The following is a 24,274-nucleotide window of genomic DNA, read 5'->3' as shown; positions in this document are numbered from 1 at the left end:
TTCCCACAGAACCAATGGCAGGAGAGAGTTCTTCAGAGTTGTTTATCTACAGGCTAGCAATATTGCTCACCTCAAGTATACACACGCCACGAGTCAGTGCCCACAAAATTATCAGACTGACTTGAAAATCATGACATTTTAAAATATAATCAATGTTAGGTTCTTTTTATTTGCTTTCTTGTGTCATGAGTCTTTAGGGTTCATATTTTCAACTTTCTCTCCATACATAAGGTTACCAGTACTCCAGGACTGTCCTGGAGACTACAGGAATTAAAGATTAATCTTTAATTAAAGATGTCATGTGATGAAACCTCCAGAAATACGTCCAACCAAGACTGGCAACCCTACGAAGGCTACAAATTTTTTTTTTTTTTTTTTTTTTTTTTTTTTTAATTAAAGGAAAGCTGAGATTCTCACATAAAACTGAACTCCTGGATTTATGAGGTTAACAAAATGTGAAACATTCCAAGAGTCAAGGTAAAAGTGTTAAAGCTAACAACACTGAAGTAGAGACAGGGACACTTTGGTTATTCTACCAGTCCAATACCAAGAGTGTGGAAAAAGGCTGGAACACTACTACGCCACCTGGGGCTCCGCAGGGCCAGTTCCCACTTCCCCATGCCACATACTATGCAGAGCTGGGAACTCAGGCTCTACAGAAGACAAATAGCAGCAGACCTCATGAGGGCAAGTGGAAGCTGCATTCCAGATTGGGCTACAAACAGTGGCCCTGTGGATAACTGCACACTTACACACATATACCCCAGTTTGATTCCTGAGATAATAGCAGCGGTCTGCAAGGTGGTCTTCAAGGCTTAAACCAAGCATTAACTGATGGAGTTAGAAAAAGTTTGACCTTAACTGTCCACTCTCAGATTCCTTACACCTTCCTCTGAAGCATCTGGTATTAGCTACTATACAAGACAGGATACAGGACTAGATGGACCACAGGTTTGATCCTATAGTCTTCTGAGAGCACAGACAGCTGTGACAATTATACAAAAATCACAGGGCTCAAGTCTAGTTGCTTTACCTAAGCAAATGCAAAATCTACACTAACAGCATTGCCAGAGATTATTTACATTTTTAAAGGGAAGTTAGATTTGTAAAATTATTTCACCATTCCTAATGTGAATACTCCACACTCACATAAATAGCTCAACTACTCTATCAGTAAGGACTTTGCAGCATCAGCCTCTTAATTACAATATTCACATCACAAGTAACGACTTTTTCTAATATTACTTTTAACCTGACGGCATCTCTTTCAAGCAGAGACCATGCTCATCCTTTAAAATAATCTGAAACCAAATTACAAACTTTTTTGATCTTATGGTCATAAAGAATTGTCTGAACCAACTTAGCACAACCTCTGTTTCTAAAGGAGATATTAGGTCAAGAAACTAATAAATATACAAAACACCTGCTAGCTCCCATTTCCTATTATCCTGACACGCTTCCCTTTGTGATTTTATTTTTCCTTTTGGATTATCAACAACAAATTGTGATGGGGTATACAAACCCCATACCAGTGTCACAGGGATGGAAGAGCTAACGTGGGCAGGGCTGGCCCTGCCCCTCTGGCCAAGGGTGGCGTAAGGGATGTTCCAGACTGTTGCTGGGAGACAGCAGTCAGCGGCTCTATGGCTCCCAAGAGAGACTCCTGGAAAGCTTCAGGGAAATTGCCCTCAAGGACATACGCTGATCCTACAAGAAGACAGCACATCTCGATATACCAGCTGGACAGGATGGGTTTGGAAAGCCCCAAAGCAACCAGTTAAGTGGTCAGTGCTGCTATCCTCAACCCCTCCTGGAGGTAGGGAATCTGAGACTATACTAAAAGAACTTAGGGAACAGGAGCTCCTTCAAACCCAGTCAGACTATTCCGCTCAGTTTAGTATCACCGAGACTCCTGTTAATGCCGTTTTGCAGCACCCAGACAGCAGGAAGTGCCTATTAGTTTCCTGAAAACTGAGACACAAATATGCAATTTATAAATGGTACATGCTACATTAAATTTTTCAGTCAATTCAGCTAAAGCGCAACTCATAAAATCTTCTGAGTGCAGAAATCCCACAGGTCCCCAGTCCAGGAGGGGTTCCAAGAGGCAGTACTATGCTACTTCTCAAAACAATATTAAGTCCCAATCCTGTCAATACTTTAAGCACATGAGTAGTCTAATTGAAACGCAAAATGGACCTGAATCCACCTACAACAGGCCTTTACATTCTAGAATCTGTGCGTTCTAGATCAAGTTTGCACACTGGGAGGTAAGGTAATGTTCACAGAAAAATTCCAAACCTCAGCTTCACATCTACTTCTTCTGCCTGCACCACTGCACCGACCACAGGCTGGACAGTGACTGTCTCACCAGGTTTCACTCGCAGATTCTTCTGAGTGATTCCACTTAGGCCAACTTTCCCTCCTGGGAAGCCTGCAACTGGCCAAGCTGTACAGACCTACAGAGAGTTTCAAATTAAATTAAAAAGATAAAACAAAACCACCACACACACTTGGTGATTAAGAGCTTTTTTTTGGTTGTCATTCCCTAATGAAAGGGAAATACCCTTCATGCCTTTTGAGTCAAACTCCACAAGGGATTAAGGATTGTGTTAAAATGAAATATTCCACAAACACTTAAAATGAAAGGCAATTAGCACTGGATTCCTTAAGGGCTGAACTAACAAGCTTTCTAAAAATGTAAGGCTTAAATTTTGTGAATGAGAGAGAATATATAACTAAGGGTAGAGTTTTTCTGTAGATAATGGAAGAGCATCATCAACAGTCTGGAGTTCATTCCCTTTCACTATTTAAAAAAAATAAATAAAATGGAGTGACTTTTAATGGCACTAGCTAAATCCAGGCAAAGAGCAATCAGAAGCTGTGCACAAGTCTCAACACCAAGCTGCAAAAACAGCCTGATGCACAATTCATCTGCTTTTCCAATCCTGAAGTATAACACATAACTGCACTAAATTGTGTGGAGAACTAGAATTCAAAACTGGAATTCTGAAATCTCCAAACTCATCTCCCACTTGTGACCTAACTCCAATCCACCACTTAGCCAAGCACAAAATTAGCCTAACAGACAGGAAAAGAAATCTCACCTCTTGTTTTCCATCTGTACTGGTAAGCAAGACTGGTCGACCTATGCATATATTTGCTGATTTCATACTGTTGAGTCCTAGTTGCACAAGGACTCTTCTGTACATTGTAGGAACTTTGTCATCTGCTAGAATATTAGAGAAAATGTGTCACTCTTTTGTGCAATAAGTGAACTTAGTGCTTATAACATGTGCCAGCTCAGAGGGACAAGACTGCAAACAAAACTCCTCTGTTCTGACATGAAGCAGTTGCATTGTCATTACCCCTGCTGTAAAATTCACTACACTACAAAAACAAGCATGCCTGTTCAGTATCTACACTTATTCAATTCTAAGGCTAGAGAGTGAATCATAATGGTGGGTTTTGTGGCTTTAGCACATGAGGAATTGGACATACAGCCACAATTAATTTCAAGGCAGCTTGAGTACATGTGCTGCCTTTCGACTACCACTCAGATGGAAGAGGTTACAACTCCTCTTAATCTTCCTTGAAAGCCAGTTTCTTCAGCCATTCAGTCTTTATTTTTTTATTTTTGAGACGGGACAATTTTGTCCTATCTAGCTAGGTTTCTGAACAGCTATCAGATTATAACTTTTGGTCACTATCACCTTGCTCCAGATTTGAACCAGTGATACAGAGGAGGTCTGCATGTCCCATTACCAATCTCACGATCTTTTCAATATCTAATGTGGTGGGCAGATGGCCACTGAAAAGAACAGCACAACCCAGGAGCTATGTCTCTACAAAAATATTTCTGCAACAGAGCAATATTTTTTTTAATTACTTCAGTCTACTAACGAATTGTTCAGTTTAATTGGGAACTGCTGCAGCAGGAAGAGGGTAAGCAAAAACAGAACAGTATACTTTCATTCTTAAAGGAGCAATGAGCAGGACTTTTTTTTTTTTAAATCATTTAACATTACTGCTTTCTTACTTAGTTTTTAACTTGGAGAGGAGACTAACAGATTTATTTGGGCATAAGCTTTCATGGGTAACTGAAGAAGTGAGGTTTCTTACCCACGAAAGCTAATGCCCAAATAAATCTGTTAGCCTTTAAGGTGCCACCGGACTCCTTGTTGTTTTAGTTTTTAACTTTACTTAGTAGTTTCTGTGGAGTTATTTATGTTCGAATAAATAGAGTTGCATACAGAAAATACACAATTTTTTAAAAATCCCAAAGCTCCATTTAATGGTATAGCCAACCTCAGTAGTGGTAGCCTACTCTTGTACAAGACTTTTAGTGTCTGTTTTACACTGAAGAACACAGTTATATGGTTCCAATCCTGCAAATGCTTACACATAAGAAGTCCCATTAAAATCAATGGGAATAACTCACATGTGAGAGTATCTGCAAGATTAGGGCCTATATTTATTCCATACTATATACACTGTGTTGCATTGTAGCAGATGTGCCTTTTGGTTCCAATCCTATCAGATCTATGCCAGCATGCCTTTGCACGAGCATATGATCAAAACAGAGCCCTGTAGGGCACCAATGGCAAAGTTGCAGCTTTACTTTAGAACAGCTACGGTCTTATTTATGTTGCATAATTTACCAGATCAACAGCACCGTGTATGTTGATTAGACGATCCATAAATACAAACTAATAGTAAATGTTTGTATGCAACCTTGCATCTCAGATGGCACATAACATTTTTGTTTGCTTGTGTGTTTGTTTTTTTTGAAGAGGGCACCGTCGGGTCTAGCAGTGTAGCACCAAAATGTGGGCTTTTAAAAACCGAAATTTTGAAACTGCATGACCCTCCCCCCCCATACACATACACACACACACACACACACACACACACACAGAGAGAGAGAGCGAGCGCGCTTTACTTGAATTTAAGCGCGTTTAAAATGCTACAACCCCAAAGTTGTGCTGATGTCTTGTAACACAACATGAAAATCGACTGGTCCAGGAAAGTTACAAAAATGCAAACAGTTGAAAGGGGGAAAGCAAACTGGATTGTTGAAAACCCTCTTTCCCCCATAACTATTCTACAGGGTTTAAACTCTCTTCCCCCAGGCACAGAGGAAGGATGATTTTGCTGGGGGCAGGTGTGTCAAGCAACCTTTCCCCTCCTGCCCCCGGCACAGCGAGGGAGCCGCAGCCGCTTGGCTGGAGAGACAGCGCCTGCCGCTCGCACCGTACCTTTTTCCAAGAAGTCTGCAGCAGCCAGCGTCAGCAGAGCAGGGGGCCGCTCCGCCGGCTCCGGGGTGGCGCTGAGGGAGCCGCTCTCGGGGGGCAGCCGCCCCCTGCTCTTTCTTTTGGGGGCCGACATGGCAGGAGGAACCGGCCCGGCAGCGAACACGTGCGCAGCCCCTGGAAGTGCTTCCTAATCAGAGTGCAAAGGCCGGCGCCGCCCCTTAGTCCTCGCCCCGCCTGCCAGCAGCAGCCCTCGGCTCCTGCCCGCTGCCCCCCGGCGCAGAGCGATGCTGGGGGCCCGGGCGCTGCGCTGGGGTCTCCCTGCACGGCGCGCCCCGAACGGAGCAAGGCCCCAGCCGGCCCGAGTCCCTCTGTGCGGCCGCCGCCTGGGGAGCTTAGCCGGTTGCAGCCCGGCGGGAGCCGGGCTCCAACCACAGCTGGATAAGTTTGGCGGCGTAACCGTGCACCTGGATCAGCTTCACACGCCAGACAGCCTGGACCAAGTCACCTTCCAGAGATGGCTACAGGGCAAGTGCATTTCAGGGCCACGGGGCCGGGGCAGCAGCCTGAATTTCAGGGCCACGCGCTGCCCCGGTGGGCACAAGGGGACTGAGCTGGAGGGCAGTAGCTACAGAAGATCAGGTCTTGTGTAAAGAAGTGATCTCCCCACCCCTCATTGCGACCAGTAGCAAAACTCCCACTGACTAAACTGAGCCCAGGATTTCCCCCCAGCCAGGGCTCTCTAATCTTTACAAGAGGAAGCAGGGGTATCAACATACATAAACCACACACACACTAATAACAAACACTACCAGTAATCCTGTACTCACACAAACCTCCCATTGCCTTCACTGGGACTATTTCCTCACTTGGGAGACCATTGACACCACCAGCCCCAACTAAAGTAATTTATTCATTATGTGGTTAAAATTTGGTATATTGAATGCCCCCAGCTGAGATTTTATAAAACACCCAGGAGCGTGTATTTTGCATGGCTTCCTTTATTTCAGTTTGAAACTATCTTTTTTTTTTAATTAGATTTAAACATTGCTCTTTGCGATCTGCAACCCAACAGTAGCAGCCTTATGCAATCAGATACCATTTTGAAAGAGTAACTGAGGAATCTGTTTTTATTGTCCAATATAAATTCAGCGGGCGGGGGGGGAGAGAAGAGCCATTAATTACAAGTAAGTTGTGTTTTTAAAAAGTTGTAATTTTAAATTGTTAATGGTATATTATCCAATTTTGCTTGTCAAATTTTAAGTCCTAATGTTCCTTTTCTAAAGGCCATTTTTTAATCCCTTGAAATGTCCTCATATACATTTACCTGTCATTCTTGACTCTGAAGAGAAAGCATACTTATTTAGCTTGCCTACTAGCCTCCAATCTAATTCTTTCCTCAGGATGGCATAATTGTGTAACCTTGGGTTTACAATTGCACAACACAGAATTCAACCTTTAACTTCTATTACTACTGGAGGAAAAAAAGTGAATACATGCAAAGCGCAGAATCTGTATTATCCATTGTGTAAAGCTGTAAGCAAAATGTATATAAAGTTCCACCAAAAACCTACAAACAACATAATATTGTAAACCACAATACGGGCGATCCACTGTTTAGACAATGATAAATATCTCTTGTACTTTAATTTCCAGTGATAGTAGCAAATAACTTGACTGATCAAGAGACTGTTCAGTTATTTGCATGTTCAAAATGAGTGTCCTTACTGCCAGTTACCATCTTCTTTGGAGATGTGTTTTCATTGTTATTCTTAATTAAGTACATTTTTTTCACTGTTACCCAAAATTATTATGAGAAGACAGTTATTTGAATTAAAACTGGGATTGTACCTATAGTCAAAGAAGTAACTGCAAATAAGGCAGTTTATTCTTCTACTTATTAGTTGTCTCTCTATATATCAGTCTGATCCATCAAAATCTTGAGCCAGCAAACAGGCATGGAATTAACTTTACTATGGGGAGTAGTCCCAATGGAGAAAGGATGGACAACTGGTTAGAGCTCCTTCCTAGAACTTGCAAGACCTGAATTCAAGTCTGTGCTCTGCCATGGACTTTGTGTGCCTCCTTGGGCAAAATCGGTTAGCCTCTCTGTACCTCAGTTTCCCATCTGTAAAATGGGGATAATAGTACTACTCTGCTTCTCAGAGATGCTGTGAGGATAATCACATTGGAGATTGTGAGGTGTTCAGATATTTACAGAGATGAGGGCTATGTAAGTATGACAGAAAGTTAAGCACATGCCTAAGTGCTTGCAGGATTGGGGCCTGTGTTCTCTGAGGAAAATAAGTTACTACTGTTATCTCTGCAAAGTTAATGCAGCTGTGGAAAAGTGAACTAGATTCTACTCTTTATCATTCTTACTCAACAAAATCATCACATAAATCCTATCTGGAGAATCTTTTTTACTAGTGATCATGTAAGAAGCAGAAAGGACACAGATGAATTTTTAGATCCCAGGTACAATTTGCATGATTGACACTTGAAAACAAAGTTTTTGATTTGTAAACAGAGTAAATTGTATGAATAGAAATTGAGTCAGATTTTCAGTGCCATACCCCCTTTTTGCAATCAGATTTCACCTACATTTTTTCACCTGTTGTTTGCTCCTGCAATAAATGAGGCCAGCTTGAAAACCTTTAGAAATCAGGCCCTAAAAGAGAATGAATATGGAATATGCCACAATATAATTTCACAATAACTTGTCTGACTACTGCTGTTATTCTACATTAAGCTCTGCTATTATGTTCAGCAGAACTAAAGAATTTAGTAAAAAGGGGGGGGAGGAGTGGCCATCAGAGGACAACAGCTTTTATTTTCCTATCTGTTTTCTTGATTTGAAGGTATACAATGAGTTTTATGTTATCTTTTTTTTTTTTTTTTTTCCAGAGTCTGTCAAGCAATGGAGAGCAGAAGGCAGAATAGCAGTCTGGCTGCACATTCCTATTCTCCAAAGCAAATTTATAGCTACTGCTGCTTTGCAGGGCTTTACTTTCCACCATGCAGAATCAGACTCATCCACGCTGACCCTGTGGCTAGGAGAAGGGCACAGCAGGTTACCAGGGTATGCCACACATCAGTTAGGAGTGGCAGGTTAGTTCTAAAAACAATTCTATTTATGAAAAACAGCTGATGGTTTAGGACCTGATTCAGCAGTAAGTCGACCAGGCTTCCACACTACAGAAACCTGTAGGACAACTTTGCGAAGTGCAGTCTGTCATTCGCGAGTGTCCCTACAGAACAAATATATTGTGTTATGTTGGAATAAAAACAAACTGGTAAGCTGATGTCTCAGTTTTCAGGGTGGAAATTTTTTTAAACAGTGTTGGCTAATGGAATGGAGTCCTAAAGCTTTAAAATTTCACCTGTCCTATTTAAAAAAACTAAACAAAATCAGGAACTCTATGGCATTCACCCTGCAAAGAGAGAAATGTCCTCCAGGAGAGATGGAATGTTAAGGCTCCAGAACTATAATTAAAAAATGAGAACTAATAAGTATCTTTTTTCAAAAATTAGAAGGAATACAAGGGTCTTCTTAAAGATATTCTATGTATTGTAAACATGGACCCAGTTCTTGGAGCCATCCAAACATGCTAAAATACCTGTCATGGTTATAGGACTAGCTGAATCTCTGATCTTGGGGGCACCCCCCTGGTCTCACACCTCCTGCCTTTACTTTCCCAGGGGTTGAATCACACAATTCTCCCACTCTTAGTCTAGGTCCTGGGCTATAACACCCAATGGCTCAAATGTGCTTATTACAGAGCAGCTCCAAATCTGTGCCACCACCAATTTGAGGGAGTGGGGAGGGGCAAAAATCATCAGTTTTAGGCAATGGTGTACAGGTTAGCTGATCATAGGGTGACCAGACAGCAAATGTAAAAAATCAGGAGGGGGGGGTGGTAAAAGGAGCCTATATAAGAAAAAGACCCAAAAATCGGGACATCTGGTCACCCTAGCTCAGTGGCTCTCAAACTTTTTTACTGGTGACCCTTTTCACATAGCAAGCTTCTGAGTGCAACCCCCCACCCCCTTTATAAATTAAAAACACTTCTTTATATATTTAACACCATAATAAATGCTGGAGGCAAAATGGGGTTTGGGGTGGAGGTTGACAGCTCACAACCCCCCCCCCCCCCCCAGGTAATAACCTCATGACCCCCTAAGGGGTCCCGACTCCTAGTTTGAGAACCCCTGCCCTAGCTGATCACCACATGATTTTGAGAGCCTGTAAACAGCCACATGCAAATTCTAGTGAAGAGATAACCTTATAATCTTCCATCTCACATGAGTAAATTTAATTATATTGTAAAAAGAAATCTAACTATAAAGAAACTTTTTTTTCTTCTGATTTACATTATAAAACAGCTTTGCAAATTGAGTTGCCAGTGACACATTTTTGCAGTGCAAATCAGCAGAGGGCAGCATAGCTGAAAATGCTTAAGACAAGCCTTGGGTTTTTTTTCAATGGACATGTTTGAACATGTTTTCCAGAGGTATGAAAACCTCATCATTAAAATATGTGGCATTAAACTAAGGTCAAACAATGCATTGCCTTTGCAAAAGTACAGTATTATTCCTTATGGTTACAATTTACATATTTGAGAAAATAGAAGTAACTGAAAAGGGATTTTCCTGAAGTAGGATTTGCATAACTCAAAATGTAATTTTAAGAAGTCATAGCTTTAAAAAAAAAAATAATCTGTTTTATATACTACAAAACCAAAATAATGTATGTGGAGAATATCTTTTAAATACTACCATCTGATTGTCTGTTACTGTGGGGTGAACATTTTGCCTGTATTTTATACAAATAAGAACTAACTTCAAGGGCAGAAGCAATTAAATAATTCCAGAAATTGTGACATATTGATTCCAAGCACTGCTGCATAATAATTTAATTAAAAAAATAACTCTAGGACTGTTTATATATTTATTTTCTGCTATTGCTTTTGAATCCATCAGGTTTCAGTAGGAGTTTTTGATTGAAGGAAAAGATCAGGAAGACATGATAGCATAAATCAGCTGATTTATTTAAGTAAAGCAATAGCAGTGCTATTCTCTTCTGTATAAGTTCTTCTGTATAGGTGCAGTGGAGGGTTTTCTTTTGGATTATATATTTTTTTACACACACGTTCCTATATGTTCATGTTAGAGAAGGCAAGGCAAAAGAAATGCACTGTGTACTGGGGGTGGAAGGTTGTGAGGTTTTTGGTGATCCTCAGCTCCTGTGAGAGTTTATTCCACAGTGCCAGACTGGCTCCTGAGAAAGCTGTCTCCGTCACAGATGAGCTCACCCCATTGTAGAACATTCCATTGTTCCAGAAAAGCAAAATTGTTGACCACAGTGTCCAGACTGGAGCTTTAGGGAGTCTTTTAGATACCTTGGGCCCTGGCCATAGAGCAGCTTGAAGATAACAACTGAGACCTTCCACTCGATTCCATATCCTATAGGAAGTCAGTATAGAGAGCATAGAACAGGTCTGATGTGTTTGTGGTAGCCACTGTTGTTGAAGTGACGTGCTGCACCATTCTGTACCAGTTGGAGTTTCCCAGGTGCTGAAGAGTTCATGCCCAGCTATATTGTATGGTTGTGTAGACTAGCTAAGAGACTACAAAGGTGTGAATAAATGAGGCCAGGTCACTATTCACCAGGATAGCACAGAGTCGCTTAGTCAGCTAAAGATGGGAGAAAGTATTACTCACAGATGCTATCTACTATTGTTTAACAGTAGAGAAATGTGTGGTGTTTTCCCCTGTATATGGATTATGAATTTATTGCATCAATTTGCAGCAATAGGATTTTTAGACATGTAACTACTTTTCAACAAAATGGAAAGGTTCTTTCAGTCACTTCCTATATATGTAAAAGCAGGGCCATCCTTAGGCATACACAGAAGTAATTTGGGGCAGTAAATTTTGTGGTGCCCTAGGCAGCTGTATGCAGCGCTGGCTCCAGCAGCCAGCCCCATCCTGCAGCCAGCCCCTTTGCTCCGCCCCCCCCCCCCCGTCCCCATTCAACCCCTTCCTCCAAACCCCCGCCCGACCTCTTCCCGCCCCCACGCCACTCCTTCCCCCAAGCAACGCAGCCTGTGGGATTAGCAGGGATACTGGAGCCGGCAGAAGGGGTCGGGCCCAGACCCGCACTCACCAGCGCCAGGAAGCAGAGTGACCAGGCTCCAGCCGCGTTGCTCCGCTTCCCACTGGTGAGTGCAGGGACAGGCCTGACCCCTTCCTCCAAGCCCCCTCCCCCAAGCGACAGGGCTTGGGGAGCGGAGCGGGCTGGGTCTGGGTCGCTCTGTTTCCCGCTGCCACCAGTGAGTGGGGGGGGGGCGGGCCCGACTCCTGCTGCTGGCGCCAGGGCCCCCGCTAATCCCCCGCGCTGCCCTGGGCCTCCCTGCCCTGCTGCTGCTCCGCACAGCTCCTCCCCCCAGCGGCCCTTGAGCGCAGTCCCCCCATATACTTTTGTGTCATGCAGAATTTAAGGAAGGAAAAACATGTTACAAGCCCAAGAGCATGCAAATATTTTAAATTAGATATTCTCTGTTCATAAGGGAATACTATATAATGAGACCCAAGAAGGTTAGGAGTTAGGCTATGTATACCTGTACATGACCAATATCCTGAAACAGAATCTAATCTTTCCTGTCTCCCTCCACACCTAGTTTAGTACCTACCTGACAATGAGTATTCTTGTTCATTGTTTCAAATTTTGAACTGGTTATGGGAAGAAAGAAAGTACTTTGAGTTGGAGCAAGAGGAGGGTCCTACACCCAAGGTAGTCAATTATTTTTTTGTCAAGGTCCAGACTCCAGAGAAAATAATTTAAAAATACAACAACAATGATAATAAGTAAATAAGATTTTCAGGGTCTGTTCAAAAGCATCTGGCGGTCTCCCTATTGACTACCCCTGTCTTACACAATTGAACAGAAGCCACTGGCCATTGCTATAAAGCAGTGGTTCTCAACCTATTTACCATTGTGGCTGCATCTGCAGCTCTCTATGTTATGTTGGCCACATCCACACAATAGATATACTACCTGTATGGCCCTGAGGATGTCACATGGGCCGCAGTTGTATGCTGATTCAGCCACAGGTTGAGAACCACTGCTATAAAGGTTTGTGATAAGAAAAGCTGCTACAAATGACCATGTGATATTGCAGGAAATGATAACATTAAATAGGTTATGGACTTTCCAAAGCAGTTTTGGGAATTTTAAAAACAGTTTTCCATATCTCAAAATAATTCATATTTGTCTGTTAATGTTTATAGCACATGCATTCAGGGTTTATAGTGGGCCACAGTTCACTGGGCTCTGAACATCTGTTGCTGGCACAAAGTTAAAACAGTTTTATAATTTTATTCATAAGTGGTTTAGATATCTGCTTTTTGTCCTCTAACAATGGAGGTTTTTTTTTTTTAATTCTATCATCTCATTCCAAAAGGAGATAAGTGATTGAACAAAATAGCATTCTAATAGCTATTGCCTTGGGAGAGGACAGGTTGAAACCTTTCCAGAGAGTCAATGTGGTTCAAAGCATCTGGTTTGAAATACTCTCTAAAGCCACAGATACAAATTCCAGGGCCTGCTATTGATCTCTGATCTAGGAGACCAGAAGCAGACCACCACTAGCATTTTTTCCTATCTTCTTTTTGATTGAATCATTACTTATGACTGATTCTAGGCACATCACAGTGCTCAGTTACATTGGCAGATATCAGTTTGTTGGGAGCAGAGGAGAGAAACAGCTGACCCTTTTCTAGTTAAGCCAGACGGCTGTTTGCCATTTCCAGTGGCCATTCTTGGTCTCAGAAAGCCATATGGCTGAGGAGCAGCTTTTCTAGAAAATAACCACAACCACAGCGTACATAAAAGTTGATCCCAGCATCTCCTCCCTCCCCCCCAAACAGGATTCCACACTAACCAGTATACAGCTATCTACAGGGAGGGTGAAGGAAGCAGATATGACTAATTCCCTAAAGTATGTCCTTTCACAGAGCTTGACTTCAGGGTTGCTATTTCTTTCTCCTACACAGAAAACTCCCATTTCTGTATTCTGTAGAAAAGGATGTTTTCAATCTAACAATTCATTCCTTAATAATTCCCTTATGTTAAAATATTTTCCATAGTATTCTAGATGTATGCATCAGAGTGCTAACCACATAGGCTTCCATCTGCTCAAAATTGATAGGAACAGTTCTTCCTGTAATTATCTACTAATTTTAAATCAGTGCACAAATTGATGTGGAAAAGGGTACTGTAAGTTGTACCCACAGTTCTCATTGTGCTCACCAGAGCACGTAAATCTGAAATCTGTCAAAAAGGAGGTTGGGGTAGTAAAATGTCTGTTTTAAAAGGGACATCTGTTTTTAAATTGGAATCCTTTCAAAAACGATTACTAGGTGTGATAGGGTGACTAGACCTGAAAACAGACAGAGTTTTAAGAAAAATAAGGAAACTTGTCTGTGGAAGAAAGTAACATGCTAACTGCAAGCACCAGAGTACACTGCAAGGCTTAATTATTCAGTCAGACCCTTGAACTCATATTTTTTTCCACCAAGTAAAGGTGGCTCTGAGCCATTTGGGGAACAGTGCTACTTGATAAACAGGTTGACTCCAATACTGCTTGCTGTTTAGAAAGAATTCAGATTATCTAGAGAGAATATAAATGGATATATAAGCAAACTGGTAGAATAGTTTCATCATCAATAAAACCAACCTGCTGAATTCAAAATGTGTTTGTGATAAGCAGATGTCATTTTCTGCCTGTTTCTTAATCTGAAAGTACAGATATCTCCTGAGGGAACTTCTGGCCTCCAGGGTGGATTTGATTTAAATCACTAGTCAGGAAGACTCAACTTAATCATGGATTTCTACATAAAAGTGCATTCTTGTTGGTTGTTATAACCTTAATACATATTCTTCACAACTCAGAGATAGATGTAGATGTTTCATTTTTAGAAGGTACACACTATACATTTTTAAAGTGATTTATTTTGAAAACTTTTCAGATTAGTTTTACAGCTATATCAGAAAATGAATGATTATTTGGTTATTTCATTTACCAAAGGTAATTGAAGCAGATATTTATGAAGTCACTGGGAGGTGAACTATCTCCAATTCAACAGGTTAATCATTAATATTTGGAGGATTTTCTTGCCATGTGTATTAGGAGGAGAACATCACCAGAAAGACATTTAAATTGTTTTATTTAACTAAAACAACACTGTTATTATGTATTCTGGATGTTTTTCTTCAACAGCAAACATATAATATTTTAACAAAACAAGCATATGATTTTTTGAATTTAGTTAAATATTCAAGTTTTTAAAAATCAGGTTCGTTTTTGTAAAAAAAAATTTAAGTAAAATAGTTAAATGAAATTTTTAAAAAATAAAAATCGACTGTCAGCCAGGTCAACATGAGAAACTTAAAATATTGGCTTCTGCAGCTAACTCAGTCGTCTTGATCTTCATTTTCCTATTTGTTCATAATCTGGAAAAGAAAAACAAGCTCTCCAGCTTTTTTAGGTCCCAAACAATTGCTCAATTTGGAATGAATTAGTCCAAAGGAAGAAAATATTCTTCCTTCACAAGCAGAAGCAGCTACTACTGTAAAAAGTGAGATTATCACTTCAGCAGTCTCTGAATCCAAGTGCTTAAGTGACTTCTACCAGTTCACTGATGTGACTTTCTTTAAAGCATCAGCAGCAAACGTATATTTCTTGAATGGTTCTTATTCCCAAACTGGGTCTCTTTTATGGCCTGCTGCCATTTTAGGTTTTCCCTTCTAGTGAGAGAATGGTATGGTAGATCTCAAATCAATGAAGGCTGCACTCAGAAAGACCTCAAGACTTCTGGAATATGCTGCTTAAACAGTTTCACTTTTGTTTCTACTGCGTGTCCCTCCCTCTTCACATTTATCTCCAGACTTCTTCTCCTTGTCCAGATCTCTTCTGCCCCCCACAATCTTCTATTCATTGAACTTTTTGAAACTTTGCACTTTTAGAGAGAGGTAAGGGATTGACTCTGTGTACACAAATTTGCAGAGGGACAATAGGGTTGAAATCTGTTATTTTTCACCTCTATATATTATTTATTTAATTAAAAACATTTTTGCTGTTAACAACCATGTTATCTCTGAAGACAAATCCAGTTTGAGAATTGCAAAACTAAGCATCTCTGATGGTATCTTCTAGACTGAGCATCGAGTCCGATTGGGTAGATAGAAAGATTAACCTAAATAATCTATACAGAAGCCCCTGGAACTCCATAAGATTGGGTCCCTAATCCATGAACTATTGGAACTCATTTACAAAACTTTTCTTAAACAGTACATGAATATATTGTCTCATACGATAGAATTAGAATTTATAATCCCTATTCCATGATGAGATATCTTTGAAACTATAATGTATCTTAATTAAAACTATCTTTAGATAGGGTTTTTCCTCAAAAAGCATTTTATCAAAAAAATCCAGTTGATTTTTATCCACCCTGCTGGCCCCACTGAAATTAGGGAGAGCTTCGTCATTTGATTTAACAGGGTCAGGCTTTCACCCAGGATGGTTTTCAGCTGGGGCCTGATTGAAGGCCCACTGAAGTCAATGGAAAGATTCCCATGGACTTAAATGAGACCTCTCTTGAAGAAAGGAATTGACTTCCGAGTATGTTTTGCTAGATTATTTGGAATAGTTTTCTTGGCCTTGGAACCTTACTAACAGTCATTTTACATAAAACTTAAGATTTTTTTTTCTTTTACATATGATAGCTACATCTTAATTTTGGAAAGCACATTCCCCCCATCTTGAGAAGTTTTAACTTTTATACCTGTAATTTGATGTACTTTTTTCATTTAGCACAATCCAATTTTCTGATGATAAATCACCTAGACTAAGCCTAGACCAGGGGTCGGCAATCTTTCAGAAGTGGTGTGCCGAGTCTTCATTTATTCACTCTAATCTAAGGTTTCGTGTGCCAGTAATAAATTTTAACATTTTTAGAAGGTCTCTTTCTATAAGTCTATAATATATAACTAAACTATTGATGCATGTAAAGTAAATAAGGTTTGTAAAATGTTTAAGAAGCTTCATTTAAAATTAAATTAAAATGCAGAGCCCCCCGGACCAGTGGCCAGAACCCAGGCAGTGTGAGTGCCACTGAAAATCAGCTTGCGTGCCGCCTTGGCACACATGCCATAGGTTGCCTACTCCTGGCCTAGACTAAACTTGCACTGATCAGTCCCTCGAAAGGTTTATCATGCTTTCTTTTTAGGTCATGTAAAATTCTGAATTCTAAAATTGTATAATAGTTTCCAGACACTATCTTTCTAAAGTTACCCGAAAATATTCTGTCTCCAATAGGTGCTGCATTGGATGTAGACACTGGAAAAGTATTGGTTGTACAAGACAAAAATAAAGTAAGTGTTATATGATTCTAAAATACTCATTAATCCTAAATGGGCTTTGAATATTGTATAAAACAAAGATCTTTTAGCTTTCATTTCTGATGTTAAAATAGTGAAAGTTTACATTTCTCTACTGGTATTTTTGAGTGCTTAACTATAGACTACACTGTGTATTTAAAAGGAGTAAAAAATTGTAAACTTTGAAGGCTGCCATACTGCAGACTGTTAAACATTGAATGAACTAGGATTGTGCTTAACTGAATATTCTACTACTTGACAAGTACTTGAGGAATGAATATATAAAGGGCTGCACTATAGACTGTCAGCTTGTTCTATGCATATATGTGGCAAGCTGCTAGTTGTAGTATGACCTGATCATTCTTGGTGTTTTGGGAGGGGAAAAAAGCTGTCTAGATGGAAATTTAAAAATACATTGTTGGGATTTTGTGGTTCCCGATAATAATGAAATGAGTCAGATGCCGGGCAGAATCAAGGGTCTTTGATACGTCATTCAATTCAGTTCAACAAGACTTTATTCAATGTGCACAAAAGGAGAGCCCATGGTTAGAGTGACCAGATGTCCCGATTTTATAGGGACAGTCCCAATTTTTGGGTCTTTTTCTTATATCGGCTCCTATTATCCCCCACCCCCGTCCCGATTTTTCACATTTGCTGTTTGGTCACCCTACCCATGGTACAAAAATCAGCCAGAGTCCCTCTAACAAGGAGCCCCTCACGTTGCTATTTTATAGCACGTGGCAGTTACATAACAAGTTACGTAAAACAAACCTCTAGCCAATCATATTTAACCTTTCCATATATGGATTTGTTAATCACATGCTTATACTTCTCCACTTCACATGTTGAGCTCACTCCCCTCCCCTTAGCCTTTTCTAGAATGTTCCTAGGGTGGTGAGCCACAGCATGCTTCTTTATGCATATGTATCTTCTAAATCACATTTTGTTTAAAATGAACCCAAGCATACCCTTCAGCTCCCCGATTTGGTTTTGAGGCCAAGAACAATTCTTAGACCCCACTAACACCACTTCCTTGTATTTATTAGGAGCAATCATTGACCTTATCAACACTTAATTAACTGCAATTTTGGTAACAGAATTAAATAATACATGTAACCTTTAATACATAATGATATCTACAATAAAAATAATAATAAGTCTCCTTACCCATTGCGAGAACATAACCCAAATCCACACCAGGTAGTGGAGTCCTTCCTCACTGTTATATCATCCATTAAATTAAACGTTACATGCACCATTAAGTCAGGTCCCAACATTTGAGATAAGGCTTGTCCTGACTCCATGTTTTCCCATACACAAAACCCATCCTCCCAGGATGGAACATTGGTCCCATGGGAAAGCTATATAGTTATCTCTGGCCCTTATTACATACCCAGAATTCTTGATGCTACATAGGTGTCTGTAACATGAGACTGGGAGTGGGTGGACGGGCTGAGCCTCTAATTCAAGAGCCCAACCTACAGGAATTAACACCCCTCCAAGGATGGAATGACCATCCCAACATGCCTCTGTTATCTATAGGGACCACTCCCCTGCTATCATCCAAGGTGAAGACATTCAGTCTTTGAGAACTGCAGCTCTCACCCAACAGGACACCTGTGATCTCCTATCAGGGCTGCAACTTTCATGTTGAACACCATGCCAGGATGATAACACAATTATTCCACACGCCTAGATCACTGCTTGCTTATACATTTTAGTAGTTTTTAGTAGATGACTGAGTACAACAGTGAGGACCTGACCAACTGTGTTGCTGAGTTAAGGTGATATCCAACTTGATTAGATATGAGCCCTACTCTCACCACAATAAACTGTCATCCCTGCTACTAACAAATTTTCAACCCAGTCCCTATTGTTAGATTTGATAATGTGAGTAATGGCATTTACAACTGATCCAAGTGATTGGCTCCTCCCCAAGTGATTACATCAGTAAAACACTGAAAGCCACTGCAGCATTATTAAGATGAGACCTCTTAAAAAAAAAAATTCAAGTTTCAGAAACCACTCAAAACAATTAGTAGACCACAAAAAATTCCTACATCAATCTTAAACTGGGAATATCAAATGAAAACACCTAACAATATTGGGAGTGGCTCTCCAGGAGTCCATAGGGTAAACAGGGATTATTGTGCCCCATATTGAGTCTCACCCTTGTATACTTTTACTCGTGACAGGTGCACCCAAACTGGAATTCCAGTGACCAGGGCTGCTGAAGGAGTTACCAAGAGAACCGTGTGAGGTCCAGTCCAGGCTGGTTCAAAGGTGTGTTTTCTATAAGCTTTCACCATCACCTGATTACTGGGCTGCACCTCACACGTGTCCTCTTCGCCGGCCTTTGGGTCTGGTTCACGCTGAGATAACCATTTGCAATATTCAGCAAGGTGGTCACCCATGACATAGAATCTCTCCCCTCCTCCCCCCCAATGCACAGATTTCTTGGCATCCTCATCGCCCGCCCTCTCAGCATTTCAAAAGGAGATAAGGAATGTGGATTAGTAGGACTGGCTCTCATAGACATGAGAACCACTTGTAGGTTGGTGACCCAGTCTTTCCCTGTAACAGAAAACATCTGTTTGGTTAGTTTGTTTTTAATGGTTCGGTTAGTTCTTTCTACTAATCCCGAACTCTGGGGATGGTAGGGACAGTGGAATTTCTGTTTGATCCCCAGTGCCATGCATACAGTTTTCATCACCTTCCCTGTAAAATGGGTACCTTGGTCACTATCAATGAAGCATGGAAGTCCCATCAGGGAATTATTTTGGTCATCAGTATTTTAGCTACATCAGACGCAGTGGCCTTGGCCACTGGAAAAGTTTCTACCCATTTAGTAAAGTGATCCACAAACACCAGAACATATTCTTTCCCTCTGCACCTTGGCAGGGGCACAATTAAATCTATTTGTAACTGTGTGAAGGGCTGAGTTGGTCTTGGCTGATATCGCATTCTCACTTTCACTGTGGGAGCAGAATTACATTGAGTACACGTTACACACCTTCTCATATAATCATGCACGTTTGCATTAAGCTTAGGATGCCACTAGGTGTCCAACATCCGGTGGATCACCCTCCATGCTCCATCATGTCCCAACATGTGATACACTTGTATCATAGTTCCCATCAGCACATTTGGTAACACTAATTGTTCCCTGGACCTCTCCAAGTGTTATCACACAGTTTGCCCCCATTATCCATCCATAACCATTTCTCTGCCCTTGGTGCAGCGTGTTGGATGTCCTGTAATTCAAAAAAGTTTGGGGTTTTTATGAGAGCCCGTGTTGCAGCAATCAATTGTCTCTCTTTACCTTCCACTGCTGCTTGTTTACCTAATTCATCTGCCCTTCGGTTCCCCTTGTTATGAGGGTCTGTCCCTTTTGTGTGGGCCCTCACTTTAATACTGCTACTTCGGTAGGTTTTTGCATGGCTGCGTGAAGTTTTTCCACTATCCCCCCATTTTGTATTGGGGATCCTGTACTCATCAGGAATCCCCGATTTACCCACAAGTTAATATAATCCCCAAACGCGTATCTAGAATCAGTATATATGTTTACAACAGCATGACCTTTCACAGCTTCACATGCTGCAACTAATGCCTGTAGTTCTGCTACTTGTGCAGCTGCCCCAGGTAAACTACCATGCGCCATCAGCTGCCCATCTTGAGTACAAACGGCCCATCCTGTGTGTCGCTTGCCATCCACATAGAAGGAAGAACCATCCACAGATAGACAAAGGGCACCAGGTATTTCAGTTTCTTTTACCAATGGAAGTTCCATGGGCTCTTCCTCAAGACAACAATGATGTGGGTGTCCCTCATCTGGGGTAGGCATGAGGGTGGCAGGGTTTAGCGATGACACTCATTGCAGATGTACCGAAGGCATTAGCAAGCTCTTTTCCCATAGAGTCCATCTTGCCACATGGACTGCCGAAGATTTCTTTCCTGATAAAATAGCAAGGACAGCGTGAGGCATGACAATATTTACATCCTGCGCACCAATAAGTGGTGAGGCCTGACTTAGGGCCATAGAAGCTCCTTCCACTGCCTGGAGGCATGGTGGCATTGTTTGAGCGACAGCATCTAGTTTACAAGAGTAGTATGCTACTGGGTGCAGTTTGTCCCCATGTTTTTGCGTTAACACTGCTGCCATATGTCCTTCAGTGACATGCGTGTACAATGTAAAAGGCATTAATGGATTAGGAAGTCCCAATCCTGGGGCAGTACTGAGCCTCTGTTTCAATGTGGTAAATGCCTGTTCATATTCAAGTGTCCATTCAGTTGCATCATGTGGTCCACCAACACCCTTCAGGAAATTATTAAGGGGCTGGACAATCCTTGAATAATTTGGGTTTTGAGTTTGGCAGAAATTGAATAGCCCCAACACTTTCCTAACTCCCCTGACCGTAATTGGTCGTGGGCATGCATTAAAAGCTTCAATGCGGTCAACAGTTAAAACACTTGTACCCTTTGGATATTAGATACCCCAGATATGATACTTCCTCCTTTGCAATCTGAGCCTTTCTAGCATTACATTTTACCCCACTGTCTGTCAAGTGAAGTCTTTCATGTGCGTTTGGCGATCTGGTGAGGAGATAAGAAGATCAACATACTGTACAACACAGGAAGCCATGTCTGGCAGCTTTGCCAGCACATCAGCTAATGCTCTATGAAACAAAGTAGATGAGTTATGAAAACCCTGGCTTCGGTGAGTAAAGGTATATTGCTTCCCTTTAACAGTAAATGCAAACTAAAGTTGACTGTCAGGATGCACAGGAACAGACCAAAAGCCATTGCTAATGTCCAAGGCTGAAAACACTATGTGAACATTAGGCACAGTAGAAAGAATAGTACTAAGGTCAGCGACTAGGGGGGTGAGCCTGTCTGCATGCATGTTAATATTTTGATAATCAGTGGTAAGCCGCCACGATCCATCAGGCTTCTTAACAGGCCAGACAGGTGAATTACATTTTGACGATTTCTTTTACAACTCCCTGCTATTTTTTAACCCCATACACCAACAGGCAATATAATATGAATGTTTAGTCGGGTAATCATCATGTGTTGGATATCCTTGGTTCAATGCCTTTCATACTGAGACAGGGCAGATTTTACAGCCAGCAACCTTACATCTACACTGAGGACATAGTCTTCCTCTGATAAATATTGTGGTTTATGCACAAAATCAGTGTTGCCCACTTGTAATGGGGGGTGGTTATCCTTCTTTATTCAGCCATATAGCCAAAATATCTCAACAAGAAAACTAAAACTTACTGCTACAATAGTTATAAAAGCACTAATTATACACTCTTCATATTGTGGATCACTATATCTCCCTCTTTCCCTTTTTTTTCTATCTAAATATCCTCCAGTCTCCAAATTTTAATAATTTATTCAAATCAAACACCCCAGACTAAAATGCCCAATTAGCAGATTGATCCATTTTCCAATTTATTTGATCTGCACAATTACAATTTCCAATTAGGAGATCTGGGCCAGCCAACACATTAACTAGAGGTACTTATGGCTATGCCTGCCCCTACACCAACTGTTGGTCCTTATGGCCTCTTTGATTTCCCACTTCAACAACACTTAGTCAGAGGAACTTACAGTTTAACCAGCCCCCACACTAAGTACAATGTCTTAAGACTGTGACCTAACTGTTTCAAAACTGCAACAAACCCCTTGAATTCCCCAACACCAAGACTTGCTTACTACAAAAGGTATGAGAGTCACCAGTCAGGTCAGAGAGACACAACCAAATAAAAAAAAATGAAGAAGCTCACCCTCTAATTTGATTGTAGGTCGTGATCCTGAAGGATATTTCTCATCCGGCTCGCTGCACCAAGAAACTGTTAGGATTTTGTGGTTCCCAATAATAACCAAATGAGTCAGATGCCGGGCAGAATCAAGGGTGTCTGATACTTCATTCAATTCAGTTCAACAAGACTTTATTCAGTGTGCACAAAGGGAGAGCCCCTGGTACAAAAATCAGCCAGAGTTCCTCTAACAGGGAGCCCCTCCCATTGCTATTTTATAGCACTTGGCAGTAACATAGCAAGTTACATAACACAAACCTTTAGCCAATCATATTTAACCTTTCCATATATGGATTTGTTTAGGGTTACCATATTTGCACAATCAAAAAAGAGGACACTGGTGGGGGGAAGCCCCGCCCCAGCCCAACCCCCCACCCCAGCCACTCCCTCCCACTTCCCATCCCCTGACTGCCCCGACCCTTATCCACTCGCATGGGTGGCAGGGTTGTAGAAATTTTGGTGGTGCCCAGAACCCACTCCCCGCCACCTGCCTAAGGCTCAGGGAGGGGAGTTGGGTGCGGGGAGGAGATTTGGGGTGCAGGTCCTGGGCTGGGGATTAGGGTGCAGGAGGGGTGTAGGGTGCAGGCTCTGGGATAGAGTTTGGGTGCTGGGTGCAGGCTCCGGGCTGGGGCAGGGGGTGGGTGTGCAGGCTCTGGGATGGAGTTTGGGGGTGGGAGGCGGTTCAAAGAGAGGGGGTGCAGGCTTTGGGAGGGAGTTTGAGGGCAGGAGGGGGTGTGTGGGAAGGGGGCAAGGGGTTTGGGAGGGATTTTGGGGATAGGAGGGGATGCAGGGGTGAGGGCTGTGGGTCTGAGGATGAGGGGTTCATGATGCAGGAGGCGGCTCAGGGCTGGTGCAGGGGGCTGAGGCTGAGGGGTTTGGGGTGTTGGAGAGGCTCAGGGCTAGGGTGGAAGGGCAGGGTAAGGGCAGCCTGTCTTCCCATTAGTGGATGGGGGACGCTAGGACCCGGGGGCAGCAGAAAGCAGTTGCTGCTGGCTCTGGCAGTACAAGCAGGCGGGGGAGGTGACACGCAGAGGGGAGGTGGCAGGTGGAGGCCGGGGACCCATCCGACACCCCCCAGCTCCCTGACTGCTCCCCCCCGCCCGACTCCCCTTACTATTCTGGCTCCACGTGTTTGCAAAACACGCTGCCCGGTGGGTTGGTTTGTGTGTTACACAGGGCTGCAGACGGGGGGGGGCAGGGGAGGGCTCTGGCTGCTGGAGGCCAATGGGAGTGGATCAGTCGGCCCAGCCGCCCAATCAGCAACCTCACTCTGCATGGAAGGGAGGCGAGGGAGAAAAACCCCCCGGACATTTTAACCTTGTTACCAATTCCTCACGGATGGCTATTTAGAGATGCAAAAGCCGGACATGTTTGGGGAATTACGGACAGATGGTAACCCTAGATTTGTTCATCACAAGATTATACTTCTCCACTCCATGTGTTGAGCTCACCCCCCTTCCCTTGGCCTTTTCTAGAATGTTCCTAGGGTGGTGAGCCACAACATGCTTCTTTATGCATACAGACCTTCTAAATCACATTTTGTTTAAAATGAACACAAGCATACCCTTCAGCATCTACTGAGCATTTTCAGAGACTTTTTCAAATACAATTGCATTAAGAATTTTAGCACAGACTGCATGACAGCCAAATGGACACAACAGCCTGTCTAGCAGGTTAATGATCATCCAACTACACATTTGCACAACAGAGCATAATTCCTTCTTTATGAAAACATGGAATTTCAGAGA

At 42.0% G+C, this 24,274-nt stretch overlaps 2 protein-coding genes across 8 annotated transcripts in view; one reads left to right on the top strand and one right to left on the bottom strand.

Moving 5' to 3' along the window:
- Positions 1-5,454, bottom strand: part of SPATA5 (spermatogenesis associated 5) — a 290,334-nt gene extending 284,880 nt beyond the window's left edge. For 4 of the 6 annotated variants that reach the window (XR_004645908.1, XM_034772171.1, XM_034772172.1 and 1 more), the window contains exons 1-3: positions 5,259-5,454; positions 3,108-3,232; positions 2,302-2,459 (exon numbers count right to left, since the gene is read on the bottom strand). Coding sequence is in view for 5 of the 6 variants with exons in the window: in XM_034772171.1 (XP_034628062.1) it covers positions 2,302-2,459; positions 3,108-3,232; positions 5,259-5,388 (413 nt within the window). In the remaining variant the exon portion in view is untranslated. The remainder of the gene's footprint in view (positions 1-2,301; positions 2,460-3,107; positions 3,233-5,258) is intronic. The other 2 variants (XM_034772170.1, XM_034772169.1) reach the window with 2 other exon arrangements.
- Positions 5,455-5,464: 10 nt separating this feature from the next.
- Positions 5,465-24,274, top strand: part of NUDT6 (nudix hydrolase 6) — a 31,878-nt gene continuing 13,068 nt past the window's right edge. Inside the window, exons 1-3 of one of the 2 annotated variants that reach the window (XM_034772174.1) lie at positions 5,465-5,780; positions 8,160-8,363; positions 16,637-16,692. In XM_034772174.1, coding sequence (XP_034628065.1) covers positions 5,540-5,780; positions 8,160-8,363; positions 16,637-16,692 — 501 coding nt within the window. In that variant the 5' untranslated portion in view covers positions 5,465-5,539. Of the gene's footprint in view, positions 5,781-8,159; positions 8,364-16,636; positions 16,693-20,605; positions 21,416-24,274 lie in introns of those variants that run through there. The other variant, XM_034772175.1, reaches the window with a different exon arrangement.

The sequence above is a fragment of the Trachemys scripta genome, chromosome 5 (assembly GCF_013100865.1).
Source record: "Trachemys scripta elegans isolate TJP31775 chromosome 5, CAS_Tse_1.0, whole genome shotgun sequence".
NCBI classification, from domain to species: domain Eukaryota; kingdom Metazoa; phylum Chordata; order Testudines; family Emydidae; genus Trachemys; species Trachemys scripta.
This window is presented reverse-complemented; position numbering and strand designations above follow the sequence as displayed.